The sequence below is a fragment of the Plectropomus leopardus genome, chromosome 21 (assembly GCF_008729295.1).
Source record: "Plectropomus leopardus isolate mb chromosome 21, YSFRI_Pleo_2.0, whole genome shotgun sequence".
Lineage (NCBI taxonomy): Eukaryota > Metazoa > Chordata > Actinopteri > Perciformes > Serranidae > Plectropomus > Plectropomus leopardus.
Window position 1 is genome coordinate 24,098,006 of NC_056483.1, and position 25,915 is coordinate 24,123,920.

A 25,915-nucleotide genomic window follows, 5' to 3' on the forward strand; every position below is an offset into this window, starting at 1 on the left:
ATATTTATATTGTATATTTAAGTATTTAAACAGCAATCAAAATGTTCAGAAAACTTCCACATTTGCTGTGAGACCGTATTTTCATTGCTGAATTTAAATTAGGGCAAACACAATTTTTTTTTTTTTTTTTTTTGGGCTGCACAATAGTCCATTCCCCTAAGCTCCATGGTGTTTTTTATTTGTCTTTTTTCACCTCATTGTTTTGGTTATTACAGTCTGTCACTTGACTGTTTTAGTTCAGTCCTGCTGCTTATTTACAGCAGCAGTAGCATGCAACTGTTCACAGTAAAAAAGCTCTGATAAATCTGCTGCATGCTATCACTCAGTGGGCCAGCTAGGGAAGATAGTGGAGCATTTAGCAGCTAAAGAGACAGATGTTTCCCTCAAGAGTTGGCAGAGACCAAAGCAGAGGTGAAAGAAAACTTTCAATAGGCAGACACAGACACAACTCCAAATGCTTTGTCTTTTGGAGGGTGAATTGTAGTAGGGTTTGGAATAACTAGAGGGCCCCACAACAGGATATTATCACAATATAAATCACAATACAATAGCCTTTCATTGTGATTTTAAATTTGTTTCAATTTCAGAGGAAAGCAATAAGATATATGGTGATGCATTCTTTTTCTTTTTCTTTTCGTTTTTTTTTTTTTTTTTTAACTTTATTTATTTATTAAATTATGTCCCTAGTGTAAAACTTTCTCAGCAACAACTTTGTCAACATAAAATTTTCAGGCAGCATGGGCACTTATTTCAAGTTAAAACATAAAGATGTAACTTCATCATGATTCAACAGATAAAACAAAATAAAATACATTTTCTTTGATATTGGTTTAGTTGTACTTAAATCCCTTCTGTCAACAAATGAATTCAGTTATACATAAATCGGTTAGTTTATGGAAAAGGAACAACTTAATTCAGATCAAATTTATTTGACTAGAAAAAAAAAATGTTTTGAATCACTGCAGAATTATGAGGCCTACTCAAATTCAGTCAACTTAAAATTTTGAAGCAGCATGAACACTAACTTTTTTAATTTTGTAAAAATATGATGAGTCCCTATTTACTGACACTGAAATATTGATGTGGTTTTTCACTTCCTTTCCACTTTGCTCTTCTGTGGGGCAAGTCTGTGTCATTTTTCATCATGTTATCATATTCCGTCCTTTTATTGACTATTTATTGGATTTAAATATATTTTCTGTCCCTGTCAGAATAAATATTTCCTCAATAAACATTTACAGTGTGTTTTTGGTCATTGTGGCTGCAGGCAGAGCGCCCTGTAGCTTCGGCACTTTCCGTCCATTTCCGCCACTGCATCGTATTGCAATTTACCATTGCCTCCATTTTACTCTCGTGTGTATGTGTGCGTGCGCACTGTCGGTGTAAACTTAAAAGAAAACAGGACCGAAAGCAGACGCACTGAGGATTTTCCACGGAAATGGACGGGTAATATTTCAGCAGCGACACTGATAACATCTCATTTGACTTTTATCGTTGTACAGCGAGCACTAAGTTTGTGAATGCGTCGTTTAAAGGAGAGCTGAGGAGGGCTCGCACGCTTGTGTTAATGGGTTTCCATAGCCACGCGCTGCCTTCCATTAGGGAAGTGTCTAACGTTAGCATGCTAACAAAACTTAGCTAACGCCTGCTCTTCATTGCATTAGCTGCATTGCTAACTCGTTTATATTTGTCTAAAAAAATAATTGCCGTGTGTGACGACTTTCGGGGTAGTCGTGTTTACACAGTTTCATAATTACCTAGTTTTTCACTGTAGCATTTTGGAGCACTGTGCTAACGGAGCGGCTAGTGAAGTTTAGCAAACCGTTATGCTAACTAACGTAACCTTACAGTAACGCCGATCCTTTGTGTTGTAATGTTAGCTTAACTGGCTAGCTTAGCTGACCGAGTCCAATCAGCTAAGTCCGGGTCCAGTAAATCTAAAGGTTCTTGTAAAAACATGATATACTCCTGGTTTTAAATAAATAGCATATCTTATATAAACACTTTTGCGAAGTGGCGAAGCCGTGCGGTGTTTAATTCTACCTAGCATCGACATTACTTCCGTAGTATAACACTGCGGTTGATATAAAGTATTCAACATCGAAGGTTTCATTAAGTGTTGTAGGGTGTGTCAGTCAAAGACTGTGGGTGGACCGTGCATGAAGCGTGATCTCAACCTTACTTGTGGATGTGATGAATCATAAATGAGCGCCTTGGCGAACAGATTGGCCCAGCATAACAGCAAGGGGCCAGATCATGTTGATGTGGTTATTCATACATAGATATGTATAGAATACATTCATAAAAAGTGTGACCTGTGTTTTTAAGTAGGGAGTGCGAATTAACAAGTACTGGTATCAGGATGCATTCTCTATCCAGAATGAAGGACCGGAAATGTATCAGAAGGCACTCCATCTATAAAGCATATACAACCAAACACCCCTGGTCCTCAGTGGGTGTAAAAGTGCTTCTGGCCTTGTAGGTGGACATAAGTAACAGATTATTTTTAAAATATCTTTAAAAGCTATCATACATCATTTCAGTTTGTTAACCCTTTGAAATTAGAGCAAATACGCTTAATTTCTTTGAAAAACATGTCAAGAAAGCAAATGACATAATGAAATTACGCCAAAATTTGCAATAAATTAGTAAAACGTAAAAAGTGAAGAAAGAAGAAGAAGAAAATTACCTTAAAATTATTTTTAAAAAATACCAACAAAACAATCAAAAGAAAAAAAGTTCATACAATTATTATAATTTTGTAACATACAACAACAAGCATACACATACAATTACTAGCACTGCAACTCAAGAAGCTGCAGAAGAAAAAGGGGAACAAAAGTGTTAAAGGACAAAAAATTATATTCTAAATTATAATTATAGAAATATTACCCCCCCCCCCCCACCCACAAACAAACAAACCAAAGAAAAATGAAAAAAAGACTAAATCTACTAATTATAGATTTGAATGCTTGTGAAATGTGTCTGAAAGAAGCACAAGAAAAGTGATGTCGATCCCAGCTTAAAATTTTACAAATAGACACTAAACACATTTCTTCAAAGAAAGAGGGATATAGATCACATGCCTGTGTATCTGACAATATCTTTTTTCCTATTTTGTGTTTCACTTGAACTCCTTAATTTTTACTAAACGAAAATTGCTTCTCTTTCAGCATCAGTGATGTTGCAGTTGGAGTGAAGGTGAGTTTCCTGTTTTTTTATTTTTTTAGCATTCACAACACAAATCACATGAGCCTGCCTTTGACACTGTAGATGTGTCTTTTCAAGCAACATTATGAAACAACATCCACATTGTTAGTAGACTGCCGCAGTTGAACAAAGCAAATGGTTTGAGATCAGTGGTGTGGATATTGGACAGGGGTGGAGAAGTGCACAAAATTCATGGTATGGTGTGTACATTGGTTCTGAGGTCACGGTTTGGTTTTTAGTACAGCAGGGAAAACTAAAAAAAAAGCTGTTTTTTCCCATTTATTTTAAGAAATGTTAACATTCATCCGTGGCTCATCAGCCATAATTCTTACTGTGAGAGTTAAGGCACTGAAATTCAGACGTATTTTTAAGAACAAAAAATAAATAACGTAAATGTCAGTGATGATCCATCATAAATCTCTGACCTTTTCATAATTCTTTCGTTGCAGCTTGTGCTTGTTTATACAGGGCAGGGCTGTTGTTTCCACAAACAAACCAAATTCAGTTGAACAATATTGGCCAGGGTTCCTACAGTCATGGAAAACATAGAAAAGTCGTGGAATTCTACAGTCACATTTACCAAGCCTGGAAAAGTACTGGAATTTCATTGTGTGTAGTGAAATTGTCATAGTCAGGGTCCCCATAGTCATCTAGCACATGGAAATGTCATGGGGTTCCATAACCTTATTTCCAAGGCCTGTCATTTTGTCCCTGCAATCTGTCTTTGTTTTTTTAACCAAATTAATCAATCGGTGGCTGTTACTCCCCCACTCAGGGAGCTCTACTACTCCTTGTCCACAGACCACTGACAATAACATTAACATTTATATTAAAGCTTTGTGATGGATAAGTTTTGAAATTTTGTCCATAAAAATGTTTGGGAACCCTGGTAGGCGTACATGTAGCCAGAAATTGTTGCCAATTGACTAACCTGGCTAACTGGGCAGGCTAAGTCAACCAGCATACTACAGCTAATAAAGTGCAACTAGAGCACTGCCAAATCTTTTTGGATAAAATCGCGCCCCAGAGTTTCTGCTTTGTGCATACATGTCATATTTTCAGAGTAATTTTTGGGCCACGAGGTGTACTGAACCAAGGGTGTAGCGCAGGTGTATTTTCAAATATACTTACATACATCATGTCTTTAGCACAGATTAAGCCTTTAACAGTCATGCATGGTGTACAAATGTCTAAATTTTATTAATATGTTTCACTGTTATTTTTATTGTGTATTATCTTACACAGAGACTACAGTAAATTGTCAAAGATTGGCACTGACCAAACTAGTCAGCAGAGTCATCACAAACCAGTCACTTGCTTGTGGCTGCAACATGATTGTGCTCACTTATCCACTGTTTTGCAATTAAGTGTGGATAGACAGATGTGTCATCCCCAGTGTTTTTGTGGGAGTCAGTCAGCTGAGGTGGTTCTGTGTCTGGACATACGGAAACACTTTTTACTTTAGGTCATGGCACCTGTCGTTTTCTCAAACCATGGCCAAAATAGCTGAAGGCCGGACTTTTCCAGGAAAAAGCATGGCTCATGAGGTCTTATGGCTTTTCAAGTTGGATAATTGGTTAGGGAAAATACTTGCATGTTTTATAGCAGCAAGGCTGAGGAAGTTAAAACAAACGTATGAGGTTCTGTCATTATTCCAAACTTCTCTTGGAATCGCGACTTGGACGTTTTTTACTCCTAGTTTACTGGTCTGAGCAAGCATGATCATTCTCATGCTTAAGTTCTGATTTGAAATGATCTGATTCATAAATGGCACAAAAAGCTAATTCAGAGCAGTATTTTATGTAGTTGTTGGATCATGTTTTTATTTGTAAAGGCCCACATAGGGATGAGCATTGCAAATTAGCTTAGGCTAAAAATGTTGTAGTATGTGGCATCAGTTTTATGGTATAAAGATGACATACATAAATCCTCAGTAGCCTCAAATACATCCTCACTTTCACAAAACTCTCCAATTTCAAAGAGTATACCTGACACTCAGGTGCTACACCATCATTTTACAGTGACAGGAAGCTAATATAAACATACCTTTTCATAATTGTGGTTGCAATTAATTATACTAGCATTGAGAAAACTGTTCCATCGTGAGGCACGACAGGAAAACATTAAGTTATCTCACAGTAACATTATAACAGTGTGTACCATGGATCTGTAGCAGCCCAATAAACTTTTAGAGAAAAACTTTTTGACATTTTGACACCACATCATTAGAAACAGTTTCAGGAATAATATTGACTTGAGTGCCTAACAGAAGCAATGAATGAATTAGATGGTGTAACAACTTTTGGGGTAGTCGTGTTTATACAGTTTCATAATTAACTAGTTTTTCACAGTAGCCTTTTGGAGCACTGTGCTACAAGGTTTCTAAAGTTTAACTTAATTCCTCAGAATATAAGCAAATGTCTCAAAGAGGCCAGTAACCAGTCCAACTGGCATACTTCTGACTTGTGGTGAATTTACAGGTCCCAGCAACTAAGGGGGTTGTTTTCAAGGTAACGGTTCTTGGGTGAAACGTTAGACTTTAGTTGCGGTATGGCCTTTCATTCGCACTACAACAGCGTTTTGGGGGCCTATAAACCCAAACTTTACACGGGAATCGTTTTCCAAGTGGTATCATATGAACGCAGATTTCTTTATGAAAACAAAGGAAAGATTTTTTTCCTGTTTTTAGTAGGGCTGTTCTCCTCTAGATGTGGCCTGAATATGACGCAGTGTCTGGCATTTGTTTGATTTGTGCAAGCAAAAAATGTTGTAGATTTGTGATCTGTCATTTGTGCTGTTAGCTTACTTAAGATAAGAGATACAATAACATAGAACTTTATTAATCACAAAGGAAATTCTTTCCTGAAGGAAATATACTTAATATATTAGATGAATGTATTGAACAGCCAAATCTGATTCGATTGACATAATTCTAGCACAGCCCTTCACATTTTAGACATTTAAACAAGTATTCATTTTTTTGGGCATTTATGCTAACTCAAACTTCCACTTTAATTTTCTAGCACCTTTAGAAACCATTATTCTCAGGCTTAGCTGTATTTTAAACAAACAAAACACACACATCCATTAGATAAATATAACGATACATGCCATAAAGATTTGAATTTGTTTTTTTTTTCCCAATATGTTGCCTATATGTTAACTCCAAAATAGATTCCTGAAAAAAAAAAACATTGTTTTGAACTTTCATAACATAATAGCTTTAAAAAAAATGGGTAGGGCCCTGCTGATCAGCAAGCAAACCCGTTTCCTTGTGTGAGCGCATTGTTGTTGTGGCTACCTAACCTGATTTGTTGAGTGCCTGCTGCATTTCCATCTGCACCAAACAAAGTTAAAGTCCTCTCTCGAAGGGAAACGGACCAGTCATAAAATTCAGATTCCTCTGATATGGTGGGCCTTTGTCATCCTGTTTATTTCATCAATATTTCAGTGTCAAAGACAAAACAGAGGGTAGCCAGCTGTTGGGAGAGAAATCATTTATTGGATTCTTGTAGCCCGTGCACTGTGTGCTCACATTTTGGCCCAAGTCAGACAACTTTATTACCCTTTCAATTTATTTGTGTCATGTTGCTGTAGCAGGGCCTGCAACATCTAGTTTATCGTAACCATAAAGAATGTTAGTGACAAAAGAACAATTGGTTCAAATTCAGTCAGACAGAAACAAGGAGGGGTGTATGAAGCTATTATAAAGTTGTGTGTGTAATGGGTCCCCAGCCAGGTTCCTCTTCATCCCATCAGTCAGGTTTAAGAGCACAGGGCGTCCGTCAGCTCCAGCAAGCCTTCTGGGACTGAGAATAGCTCAGGATGAAATGACACATCTTGACATCTTAAATTCAGCAAGATTAAACCCACAGCAGGAGATGAGCAGACCACTCTTCTGCTGTTTTATGTCCTTTTTCACCCACTCCTCTTCCCTCCTTTTGTTCCTTTAAACTGTCTTCAGAGACCTCTGCTTTATTGTTTTTTTTGAGGGCTTGTGTGGAAAATGGAAATAGTTTTTCCCCATTATTTCACAACTGTGCCTGACTGTCTGCCTTTGTCTTTTTCTTTCCGCAGAGAGGATCAGACGAGCTGAGTATGTACAACAGTCCCAACTCTGGCATGAGCAGTATCAGTGGTGAGTTCGTTCCGACCACCCTTGAATAGAGAGGGTCTTGACGGAATTTGCAGGAAGCCATTTGATCAGTAGTGACAGACAGCATTTAAGTGAATCAAAGGATTAATAGGTGTTTGAAAAGTGAAACAGGCTGCGTGCGTTGAAGCATTTTCCCACGGGAGCTATTTAGTGTCTGAATAACATCACGCTCCTCAGTAGGTGGGCACCCACGCACCGAAACATGTGACTAGAACAGACGTAGTGGATACCACTGCTTTGTGATGCCTCTTCACTGTGAAGATGTTATCAGAAGCATCTGAAAGAAAACTGCAGGATTAAGGCTGACTCAAAGAGCTAGTCAAAGTTAGGCCTTTAAACACTCTGCTTACAAAATCAGAACAATGTTTAAACCTTAAGGCCCGGTTTAATATCGCACACTCTCGTATAACACTGCGCACAAAATGCACTTTTCCAAGTCAAGCTTTAATAAAATATAATACAATATTATTTTCTACTTTCACTGAGTTCATTTTTTATAACTAACATCAGTCCTGATCATAAATATCAAATAATCATAGATTTTCTGAATTTGAACCCTTTAAATGCCAGATTTTTGTCCTGATGCCACTGTTTTTAAGACAGCCTGGGGTATGTCAGTGATCTGCAGCAACATTGACTGTGACAGTGCACCTAGTGGAAATAGCATGTATTTTCTCCATATGCCAAATATAGTTAAAAAAAATTAGGTGGAAAATAATAAAAGTACAAATTCCAAGGCAAAAGCCCAGAATGACAGCCAGAAATAATACAATGCATGCTTTATACTTTGATGGCTGTGGGATCAAAAATTGCAGTTTGAATGGGTTTCAATGGAGCATTTTTTGCACTTCACAGTCTGAATGTAACAACTTAGTTTCCACAGTGTCTTTTACACTCATTGTAGGAGCTGAGCTGGAAATTCCAAGATTAAACAAAATACACAATCTTGCCAAAATTAATGCCGTATTCATGAACACAGCCAAAATGATAACAAAATTTAGAATGAAAAGTGCGTTAAATGTGCCAAACAGTCCCTTAGGGTTAAAGTATACACAAGGGACTGTAATCAAGTCCCTGTCAACTATTAATGCATAACACCCCCCAAGGTATGTTTCTAAAGTGACAATGATTCACAGACTGCCTTTATTAAGGTAGCTTTAGTGTCAGCCATTGGTGATCTGAAAAAGTGCAGAGGTGGATTGATGGTCCTTTAAGTGCAGGATTTCCCAGTCCTGCTATAATGGCTTTAAAAAAAAGAAGGATCAGTAAGACATAACCTCTAACCTTTAACATGAGTGGGAGTTGTGTTATGCTAGAAAACAGAATTATAAATCATTTTATGGTTGTTTGACTGGCAAAGACTACTGTGTGCACTCTGAGCATACTGTTAAGCTTTTCTCATCAACAAGCTTATTCCAGCACTGTAATTTTGCATGTATTCTCATTCTGATGTGTAACAAGACAAAGTTCTTCTGCTGTCAGTTTCCCATCAGCGCACATGCTCTCACTAATGGCCTTGGATTTGATACCATGGACAGGCGATTGTGAGCTGGATGAGGGCGGGTTACTATAGAATTTAAAATAATTCATAAAATGATTTCCCAAATGAAATTATTCCTGAATAGGAGCTAGGTATTCTTGGGCTGCTATTTAAGCAGTAATTAGTTCATTTAATTGTTAGAATTCACTAATTTATGTTCCGAATATGAACAGTGGTTAAAGCAGCCACAGTTCTGCACCGAGTGTTGTTTTCTGCTGATAAATCAACGGACTGCAGGGTTTCTAAGCTCCACTGATTAGTACTGGATCAGTGTGCTCGATACCCCAACAGAGGGGTGAAGAAAAATTGAAACCGTTCCAAAGGTACTAAAGGTACCATCCACAACCTTTCACAATAGAAACATGCAAACAAAACCGAAAAAAACTGAACTCAACCGATCTGAACTACAGGCCTCAAATGTGTGGGGAAACCCTGATGTCTGTCTTGAGATTAGCTGGGTCCTTCAAAACAATAGCACAATGTGTTCTGCTTTGATTTATTGAATTTTAACAATAATTTAACTTTACTAAGACAGCATTTTAATTAGCTTCATCGTAAGGGTATTTTATTAAACGTGATTATAACAATACTTTTACTTAGTTATTTGGTAAAAGCTACTTTATTTTAAATTCAGCGTCTTTAATAATTTTAGATTTATAAGTAGTCTACATAACTTTAGAGGAGATTTAAAAAATACCGATATATATCGTAAATCACGACACAGCTTAAAAATATTGCAATTTTCTTTGAAGGCCATTTGTGACCTGATGTCCAGTCTGAAACACCTGTATTTGGGTTGGTAAATGGCACATAAATGATGGCGTCCTAGCTATGTAAGCACTGAGCATATGCAATTATATATTATGTATGCCCAAAAACACGTAAATGCCAAAGGGACGAACTACAATTGAGTGCTTGAGTAGATTTCGAAGAATTCAGACTCAAAGCCTCCGCTTCACTAGCAGTAGTCTAATACTGAAGGCTATAAAGAGAACACGTATAACAACCCAACTCTAGAAGGGGCAGTGTACCATAAACAAAGCACTTATAGCCATTAACATGCAAACATGAAATACTTTATTAAAATGTACAATACATTAGCTAATATTGTTAAAACACACAAAACCCATGCACAGTTGATTAAAAAAAATCCTGGGAGAAAATTTTATTTGGATGTTTCAGGGAGCTGTTACATAGCTATTACATGTAATGACATTATATATTTTTTTCTTTTTAGTACCAATATCATGTGCACACCCGAAACTAAACCAAAATTAAAGTGTGGTTTATTTAATTCCTCTGCTGTCTAAAATCTATTAAGAACACATTTGTGAGTCACACAGTGGCATGCTTTGCCATTGCCATGAACACACAAACTGTGTTTATTTTGACTCAGTCCCACATACACCTTCCTGCCACCCCAAATACTTGCTAGAGCACCAAATATGGAAAATAGTCAAAATAGTTGCTGAAAATGACAGTGGCCAGCTATTTAAAGAAATAACTGTGATTACCTTCGTGGTTGTATATAATCATGAGTCAGTTTCTAAGAACGATTGCTTGAGTAGGAACCAGTGAGCTTTGGGCTGAGAGAATGCATCGATGGACAGACACATTGTTGGTCTTGGTCTAACTGTATTATGTGAAGTTGAGAGATGTAGAGATGGGCTGAAAAGACATTCAGTATGTTTACATGCACAGTTTAGTTAAGCTACGGCCACAGCTCGATTAGGCCATTTATTTGGACTACTGTCCTTGTGCCAGTATACAAGCACCGGGGTAGAGTCGATTTATTGATGGAAGTAAATCCGACTCCACCATGGCAGGTGCAGATATGCCCCCTTCAGCTAGTTGCAATAAACCCTCTTATTTATACAGTCTATGATATAGATTGAGTCACCATCATAACTGTTTATTTACAACAACTTCGGGGTAGGAAACTGCTGCGTCACATACATATAATCAAACAGCGCTGAGCAAACTGCCTTCATTTATTAGTTTTAAGCCACCTAAAAAAGTAGATATCAGTTTAAGTGTAGCCTACGCTACATTGAGAATATTTTCACCGCTTTGCCTTTCTATAAGATAGCCCTTACTGATGGGGATTTGAAGCTGGTAAATTAAAAACAGCAGACTCCACTGAGAAAAATCATTTTACTCCACTGAACAGCAGAGCTGCTGCTCTACTGCTGCCTCCATCAGCTGCTGTGGAAGCTAAAGAGGAGACAAGATTTAAATAAAGTGTACACTGATACTGATGTGTTTTAGGTACCTAAATCTTGTTTTGGCGCGGCTTTGTCCACAACAGTACATCGCTTAGCCTCTGTGCTGGTGTTGTTGCACTATGCTCATTTATCAGAGGAGGGGAGGGGGGTGACTGTAGTGTGACCTTTTTTTGTTCAAAGCAAATATAAAATACTACCTTTTCAAGTTTTATGTCAGTGTCTCGAGCCAAAATTTAAGTCCCTCCTCAGTACTTGCATATGAAAAAAAAGATGCCTGACCCATTTTGCAGCACTCCTTCCCCCCTCATAAGTGGTGGACAGTCCCTGTCTCTTAAGTTTATATGACAGAATAGCTCGACTTTCAATAGCAATATCTGGCTGTGTCAGTCCCATTTCGAGAAATTCGATTAGTCTGATTTCAATCGGACTAACATGTTAACATGTATTTTAACTATATAACTAACACCATTTTTTTTCTAACACCATGTAAACATACTGATTGCTTTTTGTCTTTTAACAAGATTTATTGACAATTTTGAAAATGCAGAATTTTGCCAGTCTTATCCTTTAAATGACAGAATCTGTTGCACTGATTAGCACAGTTAATCAGCGTTTATGCTAAACTTTTAGATGGGGCATCCAATGGCAGTGACAGTAAAAAACTGAGGGTGGAGGAGGCCCCTCCGTCTCGCGTGCTCCACATCAGGAAACTGCCCAACGAGGCCTCGGAGACAGAAGTCATCGCCCTGGGCTTGCCTTTTGGCAAAGTCACCAATATCCTCACACTGAAAGGAAAGAACCAGGTGAGTGAAGAAACAGGTGAGCGTGGTGGATTTGTAGACAACAGAGCAATTGTTAGGCTTCATTGTTCTAGGGGACAGTGGACAGTGTCAAATCTTGTTTCTGTTTCTGCTTTGACCTGTCTCTAACATTTCACTGTGTCACAAGTTCTTTGGGCTCATGTTATCTTGTGCTGCATCTGAAAGTTGCCCACAGCCTCATACAAAGGCTAAGCAAAGGCCTATTGTGTGCGTGCTGAGGAGGGCTGTAGGAGACACTTGGCATTTGTCCCCTAGATTCCTGTCGAGTACAGCTGCTTTGTTCTCCTCACAGTAGCGATGCTGGTGTGTCGGCTGGTCATGATCGATTGGCAACTGCATCATCTCAATGTTCAGCCATCTTCATCTGTATTGCTCTGATAACTTATCTGTTGCCATCGGTGGTGAATTACAGTTCACTCATGTACACTTTGCCAGGGTTCCCACAGATCCTTAACCCTTTAACTGGATCACCATCCGTTTTCTTGTGCTGCATTTAGATGCCTTGTACTAGCATTTAAACCTCTGAAACCTGTGAGAACTGGTTTGTTTTCTTTCAGAAACAGTTTTTGGGCCATTTCAGGGTAAGTTGCTCTTCACCCTCTTCCCATGTTTTATGAAGAAATCAAACCAATTTTTCTCGCTTTTCAAAGGGTTAAATAGTCTTAAACGCCAATGAATTCATACATTTAAAAAAACAAGGTCGTAATTGGCATTAAAATGTATTAAATCAATCTTTCAAAAGTCTTAAATGCTAAGATGGGAAGCAGAATATCATAAATCTTTTTTTTATTTTTATTTATTTTTAATTGCTCTGTAAAATCTTAGAACAATTAGTAATATGTCATGCAGATCAGAGAACAGAGGAATTGGCTACACTTATATCAGTCTTTCCTATGAATAATAAAGACTGGCGGCCGCCATAGTCTAATTTGTCCCGCCATAGTCTCAGTGGAGCTGGACTGTTAATTAAGAGCCGTATTAAAACACTGTTGGGTTATTCATAGCGCAGTAGCGGCAGAGACGTGCAGCAGAACATCAGGCGCATGAAAAGTGAAACTGAGCCGTTCATTTTGCTGGGTCGCAAACTCTCTTTCACTTACAAAAATCTGCAAATATCTTCTCTCATCCATCGATCTGATCAGCTGTGAACGTATCAACAGAACAATTATTAACCCCACCAGTGACATTCAGCTGCCAGAGAGATAAAAAGAACTTTGCCTGCTGCACTGCATTCACGGACCCGCAAGAACGTCGGATATTAGAGTGACACCACAGATAGAGTGACATAGGCTGTCACTTGCAGGATGTCCACAATTACTTAAGATAATTTCATGAAAATGGTTGGAAGGTTTAGTATAAATTAGGTAGAATTTATCTGATAATGACATCTTGTAACTGTGGTGGGGAATTTATCAGATTTGCTTTCTCTTTTCTCTTCCTTCAGGCGTTCTTGGAGATGGGGACAGAAGAGGCAGCCATTACTATGGTGAACTACTACACGACTGTAACTCCCCACATCCGCAACGTCCCTGTCTTCATTCAGTACTCCAATCACAAAGAACTCAAAACAGATGCTGGCAACCAGGTCAGTAGAGCCAGAGCAACAGATCACACTCTTACTTTATCAATCAGTATACCTATAACACACGGCTACTACTCTTGTATCTTAGTTAGTATTTTGTTGAGAACAAAGGCTTTTTGTTTGGTTGTTTTAATACTTTAAATTCTGCAATAACTTTAAGTCTAAAAAAGATGATAATGTTCTCTTTCTCTAACTACCAACCTTAGAGGCTACCCTGATTAGTATTTGGCAGGTCTGGACACATGTTAGTGCTTGTTCTGTTTTCTTTGCATTCATTTTATCATTATTATTATTATTTCTTTGAGTTCGACCAACATCAGTCCTAATCAAAAATATCAAATATTCTTTATTTTCAGAATTTAAACCCTTTAAATGCCAGGTTTTTGTCATGATGCCTCTATGTTTTCAGATGGGGGGAAAAAAACCCACAAAAGATGAACTGTTTTAAGTCTATTGTTTTTTTATGATCACAGCCTGGGATATGTCAGTGATTAGTAGCAACATTGATTGTGACAGTGCACATAGTGGAAATAGCATGTATTTTCTCCATAAGCCAAATATAGTTTAAACAATAAAACAACATCGGGTGGAAAATAGTAAAAATACAAATTCCAAGGCAAAAGCCCAGAATGACAGAAATAATGCAATGTATGTTTGAATGGGTTTCAGTGGCACATTTTTTGCACTTGACAGTATGAATGTAACATTTTAGTTTCCACAGTGTATTTTAGACTTATTGTAGGAGCTGAGCTGGAAATTCCAAGATTAAAAAAAAAATATATACACAATCTTGCCAAAATTTATGCCATATGTATGAACACAGCCAAAATTCTAAAAACATTCGTAAGCACTTGTAAAATGCACCAAACAGCCCCTAAGGGTTAAAGATAGTGAATGACAGCCTGTGTTTGGCCGTAGCGGACACAGGCAGTGCTTCAGGCAGTGTCGGCAGTCCAGTCTGGCGGGTCACCAAGCTCAGACGTACAGGAGGCTCTAGCTGCAGCCTCCAGTCCTGTGCTGCGTATCATCATTGACAACATGTTCTACCCTGTAACACTGGATGTACTGCAACAGGTACGCAGCCCCACACAATCACAGCTCACTTCAGTTGGCATGTGACTTAATATCCACTGTTTGTATGTGAATGCAAAATTTTTATAGTTTTTTGCATTTATTTTGTTTGCAGATTTTCTCCAAGTTTGGCACAGTCATGAAGATAATCACATTTACCAAGAACAATCAATTCCAGGCCCTTCTGCAGTTCAGTGATCCTGTCAATGCACAGCAGGCCAAACTGGTAGGAGAATGTTTACCTGCAGCTTCCGCCAGTCATGTTATCAATCTTTGTTATCAGTCTACCATCTAGTCCACTGTTGGTCAGTGCTTTGCAAGACCAAATGTAGAAGTTGAACAGAGAGAGTCATTACTTATTTTAGCATTGATATTATAGTGTTTAACAGTCAATCACAGTGCTCAATGCATAAAGAAGACAAAGACTTGATTGATTGTATAGTTTCATTAAGAAAAGATGTAAAAAAGAGCAGTAGATGTATATGATGACTTTCTCCCTCCTGCCAGGCTCTGGATGGCCAGAACATCTACAATTCATGTTGCACACTACGTATCGACTTCTCCAAGCTGGTCAACCTAAATGTTAAGTACAACAACGATAAGAGTCGCGACTACACGCGACCCGAGCTGCCTGCTGGTGATGGCCAGCCCAGCCTCGACCCCTCGGTGGCTGCTGCCCTCACCAAAGACTCCAACTCCCTCCTCGGTAAGATCCCAGGTAGATCACACTTTTATTTTTCTTCTTCTTTTATCTTGTTGTTGTTTGTGCCAATTGGCTGAATTTATCCTCATGAGACTTTTTGATTAGAATCTGGACAGGTTTGAATAATTGGGAAAAAAAACTGTTCTTAAACAGACTTAATGATTACTGAATAGTGGCTGCTGCTGCTGAGTGGAGAGTATCAGTCATTTTGGCTGGTTTAAAAGTGACATCATTACTCAGTGTTGTAATGCAGTAGTTCAGTGGAAGTGCTGCTCTCCATTCCATGATTGTCTTGTCTGCCTTCCGTCAGGAGCCCTGAACCCTCTGAGCGCAGCAGCGGCAGCTGCTGCTGCTGCAGGGAGGGTGGCCTTAGCTGGGCAGGCTGGGTCCAGTGGGGTCCTGCTGGTCAGCAACCTCAACGAGGAGGTCAGTAATACGCCTGCACAGACACCAGTCAGATGGACCATCTGAGGCTTAAAGTCCACCACTCCCACCCACCACCTTCATCCCTCTTGTTTGTTTTTTTTTTCATTTTTGTTTTTCTTGCTGGTTATAATCAGAAGTCCTCCTTGTGCTTCTGTTTTCATAGTCAAATGTCTGTCATAGAGGAGACATCAAAAAGGACCATGGTGGAATGTTGTAACATACTTCAACTAAAGGAGAACTCAACTTGAATCACGCTAACTAAACAACATAATTTGGTGCATTTAGATGTAACAGCTCCTATTTTGCAGAATTCTGTTGTTAAGCAATTAGAAACTCTCTCTTATAATTAGAAAGCAGAGGGCAACAACTCTTGTGTGAGCTTTTTACCCTACAAATTGTCTTCCTGTAGTCAAGCTGATAATATCTGAGGCATAAAACTGGTCAATATTCCCTGAAAATAATTTTTTTGCAAAACATTTTGAATCTTAGAGTGGTGTCCAGGGTTTCCCACACTCATTTATTTTTGGCAACTCGCTATGATTAAAACATCGGACAAATTGATTTTACATTCGGAGGAGCACTGGAAATATCGTTCAGGTATTCATTGTTCCACAATCTTGGAGGGCAGAGCATACTCTGGGCACAGATGGAGCATTGCAAGTGATGCTCATTCTTTTGGGTCTAAAAGGTTACATTTTCAAGCAGCAGCAGAGGGGCACACTCATTTAAAGAAAAAAAAAGTTGCTGTCATCAACATCATGTTGTCTCCCCATTGTAAACTAGCGCCACACAAAGCCCTTTTTTCACGCAGAGACCGCGCGATAGGGCCGCTGCTAAGTCCCCTCTTTGTTCCTCCTTTGCATTTTTACACAGGACCAGACGACAGCAGCATCATTGTGCTCCAGGGTGCCATTTTAAATAGCATCTGCCTTTGAGGAACCAAAAGTGGCGTGATGTGTTTAACATGGCGTCTGCCTTTAGTGTGACACATAACATTGGCATCAGCAGCACTCTCTAATAACATGACATGTCAATAACAATCATTCACCATCTCTGTCATATGCTGGATAATTTCGTCCTCTGTTTGGAGGGTAAGGAGTTCCTGAATGTCACTGTTTTCCTCAATTTGCGACATTTACGACTGCTCTTCTTCTTTGTATTAGCTGCTAATTGCTAATAGCTGCTTTTTAAGTCTCCCATGGTGTAGACGCACACATAACACGTCAAAACGTCACATCTGTGCCGCCCATGGTCGCATCTTTACAGCTTTATGTTTTATGTTTTACTAGGGTTGGGCGATTTATGATTTTAATCTATTTTCTTTTTCCCTCTTAAAAACAACAAACCAAAAATCCCTCAAAACAAGTTTTGCTTTGATTTTAGCAATAAAAATTGACACAGGCAAACTAAGAAATGGGCTTCAAGTCAGTTTTTACATATTGCACAGTTTTGCAGTTGAAACAGTACAGTATTACTTTTGGAAACGTACTCTTCATTGTCATTAACACTTGCTTTTTTGTTGCAAGCATTGGGGGATTGCACAGGGAAAGGGCGTCACCCTGTATGAACTACAGAAGCCCAAAAAGAATGGCAGAGAAAGTTTAAGAGAGAATCTAGATTTTCATTTTAAAGATCATCCTACAAAATTGCATTATTTGATAAAACTGATTTATTGCCCAGCCCTGTGTTTACAAAGACATTGTTTTAAGTGTTGTTACTACCTCCTGCCCAAGCTCAGATGCAAGACAGTTCAGCCCCCTTTCCGCAATCGGACATTCTACACAGAACAGCGAGGTGGCATAACGGCATGATACTTTCGCCTTGACCAAGCAGTGTATAAGCGGCTATGCACTCTGTGTGGGAAACACTGGTGTCTATCCTGATAGACAATTGACATTAAACCTGGGAATCCAAGCCTCTTTAGAAGAGACAGACTGGACTTCATGTTATTTCAGTTAATTTTAATATGAAGTACAATATATGTCTAACCTTTTTCTTTGCTTTTCTAGTGTCCTTTACATACCCAGAGCCTCGCTGTTTTTTTTTTGCTTATCGTTTGGTCAAGTCTCATTATGTCCCTGTTAGAGAGAGGGGGATTTGCTGTTCGCCACCACACCAAACTCCTCCCCTTTCCTCCTCTGATGTTGCGCCCCTCCCTCCTCTTGTCAGACTGTATCTAACTCGGCTAACTGTCTCCTGTCTTCTGTTTTTCTCTCTAAGCTCTCCTCACCTCTCCTCAGCTCATATGAAAGCTCATATGAAATCATTCTGTGGTCTCCTAACCTGTGTCTGGGAACAAATACCTGCCTCTCTGAAACGCTTCTCTCCCTCCTCCTCTGTTTTTTTTTTTTTTTTTTGAACTGTGACTTAAATAGCCTCTAATTTGTCTCACCTAATGTCTCTGTCTCTTTCCTCATCAGTCTGTTCTCTCTGGCTGTGAATAAATGTGTCATAGCGGAGCCTCTGACAGTATCTCAACCATTCAAACTAAACCCCTGATGTTAAGATACTGTGCTTAATCTTTCTTTTAGCCTCTCAGACTTGTGTGAACGCCATGTTGCCTTCACATCAACTCTTGCATGCCAAATTGTAAAAACAAAATTTGAACTGCATGGTCTCTTAACTAATTTTCTCCCCTCAGCTTCTCACATTCTCGTAGTAACCATCCTCCCTCGCTGAAAGATAGTAGATCTTCAGATTTCTGACCTGCTGCATGTTGTTTTGATCCCATGGGTCTGATTTTATATTGCTGGTTTTATTATGATTTTGACATGAATGTACCTTTACCCCATGCTTGTCCAGGGTGAAAGACATTTTGGCACTAGTTATTTGCTGTATTTTGACTAAAGAAAACATTGATCCAAGCCATTATCTCTGACCAAACTACCTGCATTATTCCAGTGTACTGACCTATATTTTATTTTTTGTCCCTCCCCCCTCCTCACTTTTATTTATTTTTTTATTTTCCCCCCAATTAACTCTCAGCTGTCCTCTTGTAGGCCTAAATGTAAAAAGAAAATTACAAATGTCTCTCTCTACTCTCTCTACCCCCCACCCCTCCTCTCCCCTCTCCATCCATCCTGCCCCCCCCCCTCCACTACACGTGCTGGGGGGGGACTTTTAATTCCTCAAATCACCCCTTCTTCCACCTCCTCCCACATTAACGAAACCCCTGCCCTCCTCCATGACTCCTCCTCTTTCGCCGCCTGCTCCCCTCCTCCATGACCCACCACCTCCATCACTCTCCGGGGGGAAAACAAAAACCACCATTCCTCCTACCTACCGTTCTGGATTGATCTGTCCATCTCTACCTCCGCTCCGCTCCGACTCTTCTACCTCTCTACTACCTGTCTCACGCTGCTTGTTGCTCTTCTCTCCCTCTAAAGATGGTTACGCCCCAAAGTCTGTTTACCCTCTTCGGTATGTTATCGTTAGCTCTCTCTCTCTCTCTCTCTCTCTCTCTCTCTCTCTCGCTCTCTCTCTCTCTCTCTCTCTCGCTCTCTCTCGCTCTCTTACTCTACCCTCACTCTCTTTCTTCTGTTTTTTTCTAACTGTCTGCTTTCTCTCCACCTCACCTCTTCTCCTCCTGCCTGCGGCTCTAATGCAGGAGTGTACGGCGATGTCCAGAGGGTGAAAATTCTTTACAATAAGAAGGACAGCGGTATTTGTTTGCGCACAGTAGCTTTATTTGGTAATTTGTAATACATTTTGCCCCGTTTATTGATTTGGGTTAATGTTCATTACTTTGCCCGATAATCCCCTATGTAAGAATCTGTTAATGCACGGTTAAGTCATAATTTTGCATGCTGTTTTTTTTTTTTATTTATTTATTTATAGCCATCTGATACAGCTTGATAACTTATCTGTTTAGAGGGTGTCTCTTCTCTCTTTCCCTCTTCTTCTTTCTACACACCTCTCAATCTAAAGTCTACTGTAAAGTTCTTGTGTGTACTCTGCTAGTCTCTCTTCTGTGTTTTCTTGTCTGTAAATATCCTTGTCTGCGATGCTAACTTTCTGTTTTTTTCTAACTGTCTGCTTTCTCTCCACCTCACCTCTTCTCCTCCTGCCTGCGGCTCTAATGCAGGAGTGTACGGCGATGTCCAGAGGGTGAAAATTCTTTACAATAAGAAGGACAGCGCTCTCATTCAGATGTCGGATGCCAACCAGGCCCAGCTGGGTGAGCAGATGTCACAACCGCCCACTTTTCTCATTCACGTCTAATTGTCTGGTGATGCTAGAGGCAGAGTTTGTCTGGGAGGACAGCTGCAGTCCTTTTTGAGGACTCACTAGGCAGGTTTCCATTAACCTTCAAATTGCAAAAACAGAAATTGCGCATCAAAAACACGTCCAATGGAAAGACATCAATAAAATAAAACTCCCATTTATCGCAAAAACGTTTTTACACTCGCATGAGGTGGTATTTCAGGCGATTCTAAAAAGCCACGTCAGGCAAAACTGCAAGGTCACATGATGCTATGGTTATGTGCTTGTCTGTAGGAACTGGCTCCCTCATGATGTAGCAGGAGATACAAATGGTGTTATTGCATCACATAAATCAAAAGTTGAGGGAATCATCTGGAAGTTTCGAATCCACAATTCCTCTGTGAAAACGTGGACTATAACCTCCCAGAAATCTTTGGCCGCTCCCACGTATAAGGGGCTTGCCTTTCCATTTATCTCCCAAAACATGCCTACGTGGCCTTTAACTGGAAATAATGACAGCTAGTGCAATGGCAACATAAGAAATAAAGCTGCTAATGTTTTGAACATCCATCTCCATGCTGTTATCGCCAGAGGAGAGGTCACATAACGTCGCGAGAGAAGTTGCACATCTAATGGAAATGCAGTCATCTCACGATTGTGTTATATCGACATTTCGAAAAAATTGAAATAAAAATCTGTAATGGAAACCCGCCTACTGTAGCATCCTCAAATCATACTGTAGAACTCTACACCTGTGGGCTAGTACAAATGTTAACTGTCGTTACACATTACATTTTTAAAAATTTTAGTCACAATAGACGAAACAGGGCAATCGAGAAAAACCACCACTATATTTCAATTGAATTACTGACAAAGATTTTTTTCAGTACTTTTAGCTGCAGTCGGCGTGTGAATGTGAAGGCTGAACATGTGGATGCAGCGGCCTTAATGGCAGCTATCGCAAATTTGCGCTTGTTACTTTGTTTTTTACTTAGAAGCCAATGAAGTGGATCTGTATCTACAAAACCAGACCAATGCAGTGAAGTCCACTTTTAGGATTTTGGGGGTACAATCCTGTAGTATCTGTTAGCCTTACCTGTAGGTGAGTTGTGAGGTGCTGTATAATCAGCATATACAGGGATGGAAAACAACAGGCTCAGTCATGTAATGCTTCATCGTTTATTGATAGACTTTCTAACAGGAAAAGACGACATCCACTTGCAAAGTTCTGACACATTAAAAGAATAGTGGCATGCCCCTCAAACAGTCCACCTTTGGGAGAGCATCAGACTTGTGATGCACCTTTACCAGAAAAAGAGCTAACTAATTTAATTTGTGGTTTGGTTAACTTGTGGAATTAATGTTGACTCCAGCAGATAAAATTCAAAAATTAAATGCCTGCCAACAGCATTGATTTTACAGCGTATCATTAGATGCAGGGAGATTAGAGTGACAGGACAATCAATGTTTTAAGGATGTCTCTTTCACAGTGCAACACTCTGGATCAAACCCTACTGTGGCTCGGTATGCTGTACCCGAACTTTAAAAGATCAATGTCAACTAAACAGTCTCCTACCACCAAAAATGTACACTCCTAAGTTGAACCTTGTATGACTCTTATAAAGATCATTTGAAAAAGATTGTGCACACAATTAAATGCAAAAACAGAAATAATACATGATGAAGATCACCTTATTCCAATAAAAGTATGTTTAATACGGTTTCTTATCTCTTGGGTATGGATCTATTATCACTGTTGGGTTGTTAGCACAGCCAGTAAATAGCACGACAGGCTGCAGCGTCCTCCACACTGACTTTCCTTTCTGTTGCCACTGTTAAAGCAATGAGCCACCTGAATGGCCAGAAGATGTACGGCAAGATCATCCGGGTGACGCTGTCCAAGCACCAGACTGTGGCTCTGCCTCGTGACGGCCTGGACGACCAGGGTCTGACCAAGGACTATGCCAACTCCCCACTCCATCGCTTCAAGAAACCTGGCTCCAAGAATTTTCAGAACATCTTCCCGCCATCTGCCACCCTCCACCTCTCCAACATCCCGTAAGTACCAGGGCAGTCAGCTCAGCTCAGTCGTTTTTGTTGTTAATGCTAAGGAATGCTGTGTCTCAGATACCCTCTGAAACAACCACAGCTGTTCATGCACGTCCACTGGGAGATACTGTAGGTTTTTTTATTTCCTTTTGAGTGTTATTTTTTAGTTTTATTTTGCTAATGCAAAAAGCCATGCACTACAAAACAAATTTTCAGAACCTACGTGGGGCTGAGCGAGATGACTTGAAATTAACTTGAAAGCTTACTTAAATATATCTTTTTTTTTTCCACTGTTGACAGTTTTCATTAGAACTCCTTTCTGCTAAAGAACGAGTCGCTGTAGAAAGTGTTGACAGTGAAGTCTGTGTGTGCCAGGAAATGCATTATCTTCCTGCCTGACTGTAATCTGTGACCTTTACTTCAACAGACAAGATGTGACGGAGGATGACCTGCGGCTGCTCTTCTCCAACGCTGGAGGCACTGTGAAAGCATTCAAGTTTTTCCAGTACGTAGACCTACCTGACTGTGAGATCAGACACATGTACTCAGTGAACGGGACCTGGCAGTTTGTCATCCTAAAAGATACATTACAGCAGGGATACTCGACTTGCTTTGCTTGGGGCAGGCCAGGGGCCAGGGGCCAGGGGCCAGGGGCCAGGGGCCAGGGGCCAGGGGCCAGGGGCCAGGGGCCAGTCACAGTGGCCCCATACCTGTTTCTAGGATTTTTAGGACATTTCAATGATTTTAAGACGTTTCCAGGAATTTAAGGATGTTTCTCAAAATGTAGGGTTCAAGGACTTTAGGCCTTTCTTTAGGATTTTAGCACATTACTAGAATTTTAGCACATTTGTAGGATTTTAGGACATTTGTAGAATTTTAGCATGTTTCTTGGATTGTAGGATGTTTCTGGGATTTTAGGACATTAGGGGCGTAGCTAGGACCGGGAGGTACAGGGGATCCTTTCACTGGCACTTTTTTTTGATAAATTCTGTTTTATGCACTCTGGCACCTTATTTTTACTAAAAGTACAAAAACAATTCCCAGTGTGAATCACTTTATTTTACTGTGAATCAGAAAATGGTTGGGGCGGGGGCACTCAGATTTGGCCTGCGGGCTGTAAGTTGAGTATCACTGCACCATAGGCTCAACAATAATTGATTCTTGCTCTTGTTTTTCATTATGTTGGTTTTGGACTCTATCAGTTTAATTCCTGTGATTTTAAGCACTGTGTCCTACTTTTCAGGGATCGCAAAATGGCTCTGATCCAGATGTCAACAGTGGAAGAGGCCATCCAGGCCTTGATTGACCTTCACAACTACAACATGGGAGGCAACCAGCACCTGAGAGTCTCCTTCTCCAAGTCCACCATTTAGACCAGCTGAGCCACAGTACCAGGGCTCAGAGTGTCAGAGCTGGTGGTCAGAAACCCTTCAGACCGTGTCTGGACACTAAGGACGGGGGGGGGGGGGGGGGGGGGGCACATGGAGTGAATCAGTTTTGTTGTTGGGGTTTTGTTGATCCTGTCATTCCTTGAGAGACTGGAGTTTTTGACTTGCATCCTTTTTTAAAACTGAAAAATTGTTGCAGATACTGGATCCTCCCAGCAATTCTTAACTGTACCTGTGTATTTTTATGTCAAACAAAACAAAGACATGATTGATTGTCCCCCTGTTTGATGTAGATCAGTGTTTAATTCTTTATTTAGTTGAAAAGATACAGTTCTTATGTGCCTTACATGACAATATCAACTGTTTCTACAGCTGGACATGTTCATGAATTACTCCTCTGCTTTTAGGCACATTGGTATTGGGTATTTTGGGGGGTTAGTAAGAATGTTTTGTCATCTTCTTGACATTTTTGAAGCTGTGCCACCAACCAGGCAAAGCTTTTTTTTTGTTTTGTTTTAGCTTCATAACATTTTCCTTTTTAGTTTAGCAGCAGGAGAGAATATTCCTGAGGCAACATGTAAGAGTTGTGACAGGGAGCTTAACTTGAATTCCATTATTCCATGAAGTATGTTGAGTGTTCGATTGTTCTTCCCCAGTTTTGAACTCGCCCGTCACATATCACAGCGTGGCTTGTGGCTAAGTATTTCTTTCTCCGTGTTTTTGGAAGCCTTCCATGCTTTTTTTCCATAGCAGTGAGGTGTAATAGTCAGTGACAATGGTTTTCTAAGCATGTCTAGTTATGGTAGGATCTCACATCAGAAAGTGTTGCATGCTGTGAGAGCAGTTAGAAGATGAGTCCACTGTGATTTCATTGTCATGTGACAGTTTACTCGAGAGGGCTACTCAGTTGGACCAAAGTTTCTGTGCCTTCAGTATTCCTTTGAATTCATTTTAACAGAAAGCATTTGAACACACAGTTGCCCAGTATTTTATGTGGAGAGTTAATTCCCTTTTTTTATCGACCCAACAGGATCTCTTGACTTGAGGTTCAGAAATAATAGGTATGTGTATTTTTTTTTTCTCAGATTTTCTACAGATTAAAATGTAAGGATTTGGTCTAGATCTGAAGAGGCACAATTAAAGGATGATTTATTTTCTAACAAGGGGAGGTGCGCCTCGGTTTCCTGCTTTTTGAGTTTTACCCTCTCATGGTCTCTCGTGTATTCTGCATTACGTCTGTAGCATGCTCAATAAAAGGATTCTGTAGCTCTGCATTCACCTCCTCTGTCTCTCTCCTCTGTTCTGTCTGCTCTGCTCATTTCTGAAACCATCTTCAGTCCCAGGGTGGGAAAGAAGCCAAAATTCATTTTGGAGCCACTTGAAAACAAGCTCTAATAAGCCAGATTGAGCCCTCTGATGGTACTAATTCACAGGACAAGAAGTACATTTAGTTGATGCCTTTCCCACCCTGCCAACTGACACAATCTATTCCTTTGATGTCTTGCTCTCCTCTCTCCTGGTAGTTGCCTATTTTCTAATCAGTCTCTGAGGGCCTCCGCTCTCCTGACAATCTGTCTGATCTATCTACTTGCTCTCACACCTTTTATCAATTACATAAATGGCCTTATTTGTCATATTTCCAAGCTTTCTGCATTTTACGCTGCTGCCAGCTTTGGAGCATCTTTGAGTTAAGTTGCTTCATACGCAGTCATAGAAAGATAATAGCATATGTTCAGCCGATTAAAGCCACACTGTGAGCTGCAGCATGCAATGCAGCACCAGATACTGCTCAGAATCTCACGTTTTGGATGCTGCTTTGGTCTGTGAAAACATAAACGACTGATCTTAACTATTCGGTCCAAGTTAAATTTTAAAAAAACTTGAAAGAAAAATGAAAGACTTTGAACTTTATAGTAGTGAATTGTGAAGTCAGGCTGGAAATGTACTTTTAAACCCTGCGTTCATGTATGCAACTGGCTGCGTCTTAAGTGTTTTTGTGTATATACATGCCCGTACACGTTGCTTGTTACAGGAGGATACCTCAGAGAGCACACCAAAGACAGCCCATGTCTTATTGAGTGGTGAAGGGATGACATATTTTTGTAGACCAACCCGGAAGTTAGCATCGCATTGGTTTCCTCTTCAAAAACCTTATGGGATTTTTTAATGGAATTTTCCATTATCTCCAAAAATGAGCCCTGTGACGAACACAAGTTTATAATACTTGCACATTTTGTTCAGCATGATAATCTTCATAGATGAACACCACTTTTGTGTGTTTTGAAGCGTAAATGAAATTGCTAGACACATAAAACTATTGTTATTGCTTTAAAGCAACTGCATCACGTTCGCACGACTTAAACGTCACAGCCGAACCCCGAATCCTTCAACTTGACTTAATGCAAACAATCAAAAATATTGTGAACAGATAAATCTGCAGGCGGGTGGGTGGGTTTAATGAGTTTCTGTGTCCAGTGTGATGACGTCTAACGTCCCCAACAAACAAGGTAGTCTGATTTAGCCACCTGATGGCAACCGCCT

General features: G+C 39.8%; 1 protein-coding gene across 3 annotated transcripts; it reads left to right on the plus strand.

The window, feature by feature from the left end:
• The first annotated feature begins 1,352 nt into the window (after positions 1–1,352).
• Positions 1,353–24,648, plus strand: LOC121960384 (polypyrimidine tract-binding protein 2-like). 3 transcript variants are annotated; one of them, XM_042510051.1, is made up of 14 exons: positions 1,353–1,446; positions 3,174–3,201; positions 7,288–7,348; positions 11,762–11,934; positions 13,397–13,537; positions 14,453–14,608; positions 14,721–14,831; positions 15,113–15,323; positions 15,619–15,734; positions 19,121–19,154; positions 19,819–19,911; positions 21,779–21,995; positions 22,414–22,491; positions 23,230–24,648. In XM_042510051.1, exons 1-14 carry the CDS (start codon positions 1,439–1,441, stop codon positions 23,357–23,359), a joined length of 1,557 nt encoding a protein of 518 aa, XP_042365985.1. In that variant the 5' UTR covers positions 1,353–1,438; the 3' UTR covers positions 23,360–24,648. The 3 variants fall into 3 exon arrangements, with proteins under 3 accessions (XP_042365985.1, XP_042365986.1, XP_042365987.1); XM_042510052.1 differs by having other exon boundaries at positions 15,113–15,311; XM_042510053.1 differs by having other exon boundaries at positions 1,354–1,446; positions 7,288–7,306.
• Positions 24,649–25,915: the final 1,267 nt, after the last annotated feature.